Below are 9,333 nucleotides of genomic sequence, written 5' to 3'. Positions count from 1 at the left end.
AATAGTTTGATTTAGTTTATTTTTTTGTAATATGAGATACATATTAGGGCTGAGGCCCTAAGATATCAGAAAAGGTTTTGTGTAATACAAACTCCAAACATCATATTATGTTAAAAATGTATTCAAATATAAAATGTGAACAAACACAATCATCCACAAAATACTACTTAACCAACCTAATGACAAAGACAAAAACTAAAGACATGGTGTCCATGGTCGGGTTATATTTTAGTTAGTTTTGAAACACATAATACAGTTAAAGTTATTTACACTTTTAATGCAAAGCTGTTTTCTTTAACTAAATGTGTCACTAGTTTGTCATTCTAGTTTGCATTAACAATAACTTTTGTAGCAATAACTTTTAAGCAATAGAAAGATGCATGTACTCAATGTTCCAACCTAGAATCGTGGATGTTAGCAGTGACTAAAGGCTATAACATGTCACCATTAACTACTGACAATTCAGCCCAATTAAAAGTGAATTCAAAACGAATTTTAGACCACACAATTCTTAAGTGTGAATAAACTCCTGAGGGATTCTTTCTCCACAGGCTGGATACAAAAATAACTTCATTCAGAGGTTTGTTGTTCAGAGATGCGACTGAAACTCATTTTTCCGATTATTCTGCCAGCCCCTGAATGCCGTGTAACTCCAGAAGGGGGCGTGGTCGCTGCTGTCTGCATGAAAAATGTCCCAACAGCTCCGACAGAAGACTCAACAGGTTCCCAAACACAGCTGGTTTCATTCAGAGGGTTTGAGGTGCGATGAAGAACTGGTTTTACTCTGGTTTGTCATTGTTGCCTGTTAGCTTAGTCTGTTAATATAAAGAGGAATGGTGTCTAAATTAGGGATTAATTCAAGCTTCTTATTGGCTTCACACTCTTATAGTTTCCCTTCCAGGTATTATTTTAAAGTCAATTTTATAGTTGATTTAATTTGAGTTGATACAATTAATACCTAAAATAAATAAACGAAATGCAATAAAATATATTCATTAATTGTTGGAGAAACTTGTCCTACAGCCTGAATCTAGCTCTCTGCTGGCATCAAGATAATCCAGAAGTTTTTACAATCCTACTTAAAAGTTTTCAACATAAAGTGCTGTTTAATTTGGACAAAAAAACATAGAAAAGTGACTGAAAGTTATTAACCATAGACCTCTCTGGAGTCCCTGAGCTCCCTTGTCTCATAGGTTCCTCTGGATCTCTGCTGCTGTGGATATGCCAGACTCCAGCTGCTACAATAACTACTATCCGTCTCATCACTATCAACTCTCTCTCTCTCTTCATCTCCCTCTATCCCTCTCTCCAACACGGTCTCAGCAGATGTGTGTCTAACATGAGTCTGGTCCTGCTGGAGATTTCTGCCTGTTAAAGGAAGTTTGTCCTTGCCACTGTAACTTGCTAAATGCGGCAAAGTGCTCTGCTCATGGTGGATTAAGATGAGATCAGACTGAGTCCTGTCTGTAAGATGGGACTGGATCTTATCCTGTCTTGATGTTGGGTCTTTGTTAATAATAGAACATAGAGTACGGTCTAGACCTGCTCTGTTTGGAAAGAGTCTGAGGATAACATTTGTTGAGAGTTGAGATAGGGTCCAAGCCTGATCCAGCACTAACTATAAGCTTTATCAAAAAGGAAAGTTTGAAGCCTACTCTTAAAAGTAGAGAGGGTGTCTGCCTCCCGGACCCTGACTGGTAGATGATTCCAAAGGAGAGGAGTCTGATAACGAAGGTTCTACTTCCCATACTACTTTTAGATACTTTAGGTACGACAAGCAGGTCTGCAAGTATGTCATTAATAACTTTTAATTTTCTTTTTATATTTTTATGGGCCAGGACATGGTACCATGTTACATCTTCTTAAAGAGGCAGAAAGATTAATAACTGAAAAATAAATTATTATTATTACATACTGCTCCACACAGAGTCTTTGTTATGTTGTCAGTTAATTTCATTACACACAGTTCATGAAGAGGCCGCTTACCGTCCAACACAACACTCTTTATCTGTGGAGAAGCTGTGAGTCAGCAGAGTCCCATCCCCTCTCTCAGTAGACCTGAAGATCCAGATCAGTCCCTGCTCGTCTCCTCTGCTCCATGATGTGGCTTCAGGATCTGTTCCTTCTGCTCAACCTGAGAGGATTGCTGTTCTTTACTTCTGCTCTTCTCCTCCTGGTGTACTTTCTGAACAAAAAGGATCCACCAAACTTTCCTCCTGGACCACCACCCCTCCCTCTGTTAGGGAATGTCTTCAGCATCGAAGCTCAGCAGCCTCACATTTACCTGACCAAGGTAAGACATGAATATGTCTGAATGTATGAAGACACCCAGGCAGCAGTTTCAATCATTAAAGATGGAATAATAGACATTCTAGGCATCAATATGATTTCAGTCTGTCTCATAACCAGCTGAATTCTCCTCACAGGAACTTTAATGTGAAAGCAAATCTTGAAACCTGAACAAAGGTCTCCACATTGTCTTGAATAATGTCCTATCACAGTCACATGTCGGAGAACAGGCGGCTCATTCTCTGCTCCTGCTTCCACAGCTCGCCGATGTTTATGGGAATGTTTTCTGCATACGTCTGGGCCGACACAACACCGTGTTTGTGACCGGCTGGAGGATGGTGAAAGAGGCCATAGTGACACAGGCAGACAACTTTGTGGAGCGACCTTACAGCCCGATGGTGACCCGGATTTATTCAGGGAACTCTGGTGATTTACAGAACACACACACACACACACACACACTCACACACACACACACACACACACACACACACACTCACACTCACACACCAGTGGCGGTTCTGGGGAGGGGCCAGTGCCCCTGTAAAACTGAACCTGGACCCCCCTGTGGCCCCCCCTCCACAGCAAACAAATATTATACAATAAAAAAAACTTCGGTATCGCGCCGATGTTACAGGCAGAACACATGTATGTGGCACTTGGTTCCAGTCCCTTAGAGCGCTAAGGGACTCATGTTGAGTGCCAAACAGCTGCTGTCAGTCTGCATTTGGATATAGTACACAGTAGTCTATATGTCTAGTATAAAGGGATGCACTGATGTTTTGCCAGTTTGTTCTCAGCTGGTCCTCGCCCCTCTCAGTCTCTTTTGTCAGGGTTGAATGTGTCTCTCTGACAACACCCTTGGCCCCAGCCTGGCCCCCCCAATAAAATTGGTCTAGAACCGCTACTGACACACACACAGCATCTGTGTTTGCAGGGATGTAACCTGTCTGAGTAATGCTGTGTGTCTGTCTGGGTCTCAGCGGGTCTCTTCTTCAGTAACGGGAGAGTGTGGAGGAGACAGCGGCGGTTCGCCATGGCCTCGTTGCGTACCTTTGGTCGTGCTGAGAGCTCCATGGAGCAGAGGATCTGTGAGGAGAGCCGGTATCTTCAGGAGGCGATGGAGAGGGAGAAAGGTTTGAAAAGATTTAAAACAGAGAAGAATAAAAACATTTAAAAACAGAGTTAACCGACAGAGATTACCTCATTTGTTCAGGTGAGCCTTTTGATCCGGTTCCTCTCTTAAACTACGCTGTGGCCAACATCATCTCCCAGATTGTGTTCGGGAAACGCTTTGACTACAGCGACAGTATCCTTCACAGCATGCTGAGGAATCTGACAGAGGTGGCGTACCTGGAGGGCTCCATCTGGGCTCTGGTGAGATGGAAATAATGTTAGTTCAGGCTAACATGGCTCATCCCTGCATGCTAACTGTGATTATTACATGGCTGTATTACTTGCCTCTGATTGGTCATCGCATAGCAATATTCCAAAACAAAATATACAGAGACTCAGCAGAGACATACAGTGAAACTGAGACTTAGCAAAGAACGATATTGTAAAACTGAGACTCGGCAAAGAAGCACAGTGGAACTGAGACACTAAAGACCAATACAATGAAACTGAGACTGCGTCAAAGCAGATACAGTGAAACTGAGATTCAGTGGAGACAAATACGGTGAAAATGAGGCTCAGCAAAGACAGATACGGTCAAATTGAGACTCAGCAAAGACAGTCAAACTGAGATTCGGCAAAGACAGTTTCAGTCAAACTGAGACCCAGCAAAGACAGATACAGGCAACCTGAGACTCTGCAGGGACATACAGTGAAACTAAGACATAGCAAATAAAGACTGTAAAACTGTGACTAAGCAAAGAGATACAGTAAAACTGAGACACTATAAAGACCAATACATTGAAACTGAGACTCAGTGGAGATAAATACGGTGAAATTGAGGCTCAGCAGAAACAGATGCAGTCAAATTGAGACTCAGCAAATACAGTTAAAGTCAAACTGAGACTCAACAACGACAGATACAGTCAAACTGAGACTCAGTGAAAACAATCCCTTGATCAAAGTTGCTCATGTAACAGAATTATCCTTAATCTCTGGGTGTGCATACCTGAAGGATAACTAGATTTCAGATTTCTGTGTATAACTCGCTGTCTTTTTCTCAGGTCTCAATAAAAGAATAATGCAGATTCCTCTTCTATAAAAAAAATTTTGAGCCACAGATTTTTCCTCTGCGAACAGCTCTATGACTCGTTCCCAGCTCTGATGAGACTCCTGCCGGGGCCGCACAACGCCATCTTCAGCAACTCCAAATGTCTGGAGGTGTCAATCCGAGCTGAGGTGGAGAGGCACAAGCTGGATCTGGACCCCAGCAACCCTCGAGACTACATAGATGCCTTTCTGATCGAGAAAGTAAGGACTTCAAAAATCTGATCAGATTACTGTATATGAGGAATCAATAATCTGGGGGTAGTTATTTAAAAGGTGTAATCTGGATAATAATCATCCAGACTGAAATTGGGAATCTACTTTTCGCCCGTCAAGGATTAGGTACAGTTTAATCAAACCTAATGGCTCTTATCTGATCAGATTAATGTGAATAACTATGCCCTGATTATGAGAACAAAAACATGTTTGTGTGTTTGTCTGACAGCACAAAAGAAGTGGCGAGCTCGGCTTCGATGATGAAAACCTGGTTTTATGTTGTCTGGATCTGTTTCTGGCTGGAAGTGAAACGACGTCAAAGACTCTGCAGTGGGGCCTCGTCTACCTCATCAACAACCGCCACATTCAGGGTGAATGTTCAGATCAGTGAGCGTATCTAAAGATGGAAGGTGCCTCCACCTCCTCCTGATGTACAAGAGTGAAGCCAAAACACCCCCGTGACAGACGATGAGATGTCCCCCCATCCATTCCCCTAACCAAATACATATTTAACTTGATAAAGCTTTGTTGCTCACTCACTTAGGTCCAGTCCTCACGTGGGTCCTGTCCACAGCGTCACAGATCCTTGTGTGGGATAACATTCTAGAATTCTGCTTTTAGATTAAAGACAAAATTCTAGAATTCTGTCTTTAAGATCAAAGACGACATTCTAGAATTCTGTCTTTAAGATCAAAGACGACATTCTAGAATTCTGTCTTTAAGATCAAAGACGACATTCTAGAATTCTGTCTTTGAGATCAAAGACGACATTCTAGAATTCTGTCTTTAAGATCAAAGACAACATTCTAGAATTCTGTCTTTAAGATCAAAGACGACATTCTAGAATTCTGTCTTTAAGATCAAAGACAACATTCTAGAATTCTGTCTTTAAGATCAAAGATGACATTTTAGAATTCTGCCTTTGATATCAGAATTCTGAGAGAAAAGTCACCATTCTGAAGAAGAGTCAGATCTAAACTGATCCTGCTTCAAAGTAACTAATTCAAGGTAAACTAGTCAGAAACATGAACACTGAGACATAAATCAGCATGATAAGAACTAACTATAATGACAGAAACCATGTTTGACAAACATTTATTTGACCTGTGTTTGATTTTACACTTTGACCCATGTCCCATCTGTTCACATGGAGGAGGCAGGCTTTACTAACTATACTGCAGACAGTCAGCAGGGGGAGCTCTAAACATTTTGGCTTCACTCTTGGGGAGTTGTTATGCCATCCATGTTTTTCCATTATATTCATTTAAAGGCAGAAGTCACTTTGAGTACTCAATGAAACCTGTTTTATTTCAGAGAAAGTCCACGCAGAGATAGACGCCGTGATCGGACCAACACGTCGGCCCAGTGTGGCTGACAAACCCAACCTGCCCTACACAGACGCTGTGATCCACGAGATCCAGAGGATGGGGAACATTGTCCCTCTGAATGGGCTCAGGATGGCCGCTAATGACACGATGCTGGGTGGTTACCTCATACCAAAGGTTCACCTATTTACAACCTGCTGTCATCAGAGGGTCAGAACAGAGACGCACAGTGATCTAAAAATCTTACAGATCCTGAATCATGTCTTGTTCTTGTGTTCCTGCAGGGAACCTCAGTGATGCCCAACCTGACCTCGGTGCTGTTTGATAAGAACGAATGGGAAACACCCGACACCTTTAACCCCGAACACTTCCTGGATGCTGACGGAAAGTTTGCGAAGAGGGAGGCATTTTTACCTTTCTCTGCAGGTAACTGTAACACCTACCTGATCATTCTCAGTCTGATCATCAGACCGAAGCCACTTTTGTTCTTTTGAAATGAACACTTCTTCACTTCTTGATATTTTCATTGTTTTTCTTTCCGTTTTCTTGCAGGACGGCGTGCGTGTCTGGGTGAAAGTTTGGCAAAAATGGAGCTGTTCCTGTTTTTTGTGAGTTTGTTTCAGAGGTTTTATTTTTCCACTTTGGATGGTGTCGAGCTGAGAACAGAGGGAATCACTGGAGCCACACGCACGCCATTTCCCTTTAAGATCTACGCCAGAGTCCGCTGAACCTGAACCCAAAGGACTGAGAGCAGATCATAAACATTTAACCTGACAGGTGCAGCAACTGTGCCCAGATTTCCTGATACCCAAAGGCTAATTTAGCTTTCATGTGTTAAATGAGCTTTCCTTTTTATATCTGAACGCATTGCCCAGCTGTTCACAAAGCGATCTGATTGGTCCGAATCAATATGTTGGTTAGTCTGGATGTTACAGTCTACTAGTTACCTTATGAAACTTAAATAACAAACTAATGAGTTTCAATGTTTAGCGTGAACTTAACACTCTAACTTAAGACACAACTTCTACAGAGCTGCTGTTACACACTTTGTCCACAGGGGGGCACCAAATCCACTCAAACAAAGATTTGTGCTGGTCACTTTGAATTAAATGTTTCATGTTTGATGTTGATGCTGTTTGGGTTGGGGTTATGATTAGGGTTAAGATTAGGGTTAGGGTTATTAGGGCCAGGGTTAGGGTTTTCATTAGGGTTTGGGTTAGGGTTATGGTTATGGTTAGGGTTAGGGTTATTAGGGTCAGGGTTAGGGTTTTTATTAGGGTTTGGGTAAGGGTTAGGGTTAGGGTTAGGGTTAGGGTTAGGGTTAGGGTTATGATTAGGGTTATGATTAGGGTTAGGGTTATGATTAGGGTTTGGGTTAGGGTTATGGTTAGGGTTAGGGTTAGGGTTATTAGGGTCAGGGTTAGGGTTATTATTAGGGTTAGGGTTTTTATTATGGTTATGATTAGGGTTAGGGTTAGGTTTATGATTAGGGTTAGGGTTAGGGTTAGGGTTATGATTAGGGTTATTAGGGTCAGGGTTAGGGTTATTATTAGGGTTAGGGTTAGGGTTAGGGATATGAGTAGGGTTAGGGTTATTAGGGTCAGGGTTAGGGTTAGGGTTAGGGTTATTATTAGGGTTAGGGTTAGGGTTAGGGATATGAGTAGGGTTAGGGTTATTATTAGGGTTAGGGTTAGGGTTAGGGTTATGAGTAGGGTTAGGGTTAGGGTTATGATTAGGGTTAGGGTTAGGGTTATGATTAGGGTTAGGGTTAGGGTTATGATTAGGGTCAGGGTTGTGAGTAGGGTTAGGGTTAGGGTTAGGGTGTGGGTTAGGGTTAGGGTTAGGGTTATTATTAGGGTTTGGGTTAGGGTTAGGGTTATGATTAGGGTTAGGGTTAGGGTTAGGATTATTATTAGGGTTTGGGTTAGGGTTGTGAGTAGGGTTAGGGTTAGGGTTATGATTAGGGTTTGGGTTAGGGTTGTGAGTAGGGTTAGGGTTAGGGTTAGGGTTATGATTAGGGTTAGGGTTAGAGTTGTGAGTAGGGTTAGGGTTAGGGTTATGATTAGGGTAAGGGTTAGGGTTATTATTAGGGTTTGGGTTATGATTAGGGTAAGGGTTAGGGTTAGGGTTAGGGTTATGATTAGGGTTATGATTAGGGTTAGGGTTAGGGTTAGAGTTAGGGTAAGGGTTATGATTAGGGTTAGGGTAAGGGTTAGGGTTATTATTAGGGTTTGGGTTAGGGTTATGATTAGGGTTATGATTAGGGTTAGGGTTAGAGTTGTGAGTAGGGTTAGGGTTAGGGTTAGAGTTAGGGTAAGGGTTATGATTAGGGTTAGGGTAAGGGTTATGATTAGGGTTAGGGTTAGGGTTAGGGTTTTGATTAGGGTTTGGGTTAGGGTTAGGAATAGGGTTAGGGTTTTGATTAGGGTTTGGGTTAGGGTTATAATTAGGGTTAGGGTTAGAGTTAGGGTAAGGGTTATAATTAGGGTTAGGGTTAGGGTCAAGGTCAGGGTTATGATTAGGTTCTCAATCCCTAAATGTTTTGGTCTTGTCTTGGTGTTCGGTGCACTCTGATCTTGGACATGTCTTGGTCTTGATTAATGTGGTCTTGACTACAACATTAATTCTTACCTATAAAAGGTAATCCCCTGGGATCTGTTTTCGATAGTGTCACGGTTTGTTCAGCCCCATGAAGCACAGGAGTGTGGCATCTTCACCAAATGCCACTGCCAATATTGCAGCAACGTCAGCGTAAGATCAAGCTAGAAAATGTGGCAACCGCCGACGGAAACTCTGCTTCCGGTGACCTCATGGAGGCTACACCCGTTTATTATACAATTAATTTTTTTAATACAACATATATCTGCATATATGGGTTCAAAGAATACTGTAACGGCTGTAAAATGTCTTTTTATCTCTAAGGAAACTCCAGATTATGTTTGTATTGTTTATATTTGTTACTGTGTGGTGAAACTGATTTAATGTCACCTGTAAATGAACACCTGTGTGATGCATGATGTGTGGATGTTTAGTTGAATAATGTGCAAATTAAAGAAAAAGACGTTTTTACAAAAGAAGAATTTATTTATTCACAAGAGATCCAAACTTTTTTTTACTCTTCAACTACCTGAAATGTTAAAAAGACATTCTCTCTTTTTTACTCAGACACAAACATGAGCTACATGTCATCAAACTTCACATTTTCACTGAAATGCTTCAAATCTACAAGAATCATTGACAAAGAAAAATATATACCAGGGATTCTTTGTCAAACGTGGTCAGT

The 9,333-nt window shown here is 41.7% G+C and overlaps 1 protein-coding gene across 3 annotated transcripts; it reads left to right on the top strand.

Annotated features, from left to right (window-relative positions):
- The first annotated feature begins 642 nt into the window (after positions 1–642).
- LOC117825377 (cytochrome P450 2J1-like) lies at positions 643–7,220 on the top strand. 3 transcript variants are annotated; one of them, XM_034701203.1, is made up of 10 exons: positions 643–734; positions 2,196–2,293; positions 2,550–2,715; positions 3,273–3,425; positions 3,506–3,666; positions 4,543–4,713; positions 4,955–5,096; positions 6,040–6,227; positions 6,335–6,476; positions 6,603–7,220. In XM_034701203.1, exons 1-10 carry the CDS (start codon positions 683–685, stop codon positions 6,776–6,778), a joined length of 1,449 nt encoding a protein of 482 aa, XP_034557094.1. In that variant the 5' UTR covers positions 643–682; the 3' UTR covers positions 6,779–7,220. The 3 variants fall into 3 exon arrangements, with proteins under 3 accessions (XP_034557094.1, XP_034557102.1, XP_034557084.1); XM_034701211.1 differs by lacking the exon at positions 643–734 and adding an exon at positions 780–901 and having other exon boundaries at positions 2,198–2,293; XM_034701193.1 differs by lacking the exon at positions 643–734 and adding an exon at positions 1,743–1,768 and having other exon boundaries at positions 1,948–2,293.
- The last annotated feature ends 2,113 nt before the right edge of the window (positions 7,221–9,333 follow it).

The sequence above is a fragment of the Notolabrus celidotus genome, chromosome 2, assembly GCF_009762535.1.
Source record: "Notolabrus celidotus isolate fNotCel1 chromosome 2, fNotCel1.pri, whole genome shotgun sequence".
Lineage (NCBI taxonomy): Eukaryota > Metazoa > Chordata > Actinopteri > Labriformes > Labridae > Notolabrus > Notolabrus celidotus.
This window is presented reverse-complemented; position numbering and strand designations above follow the sequence as displayed.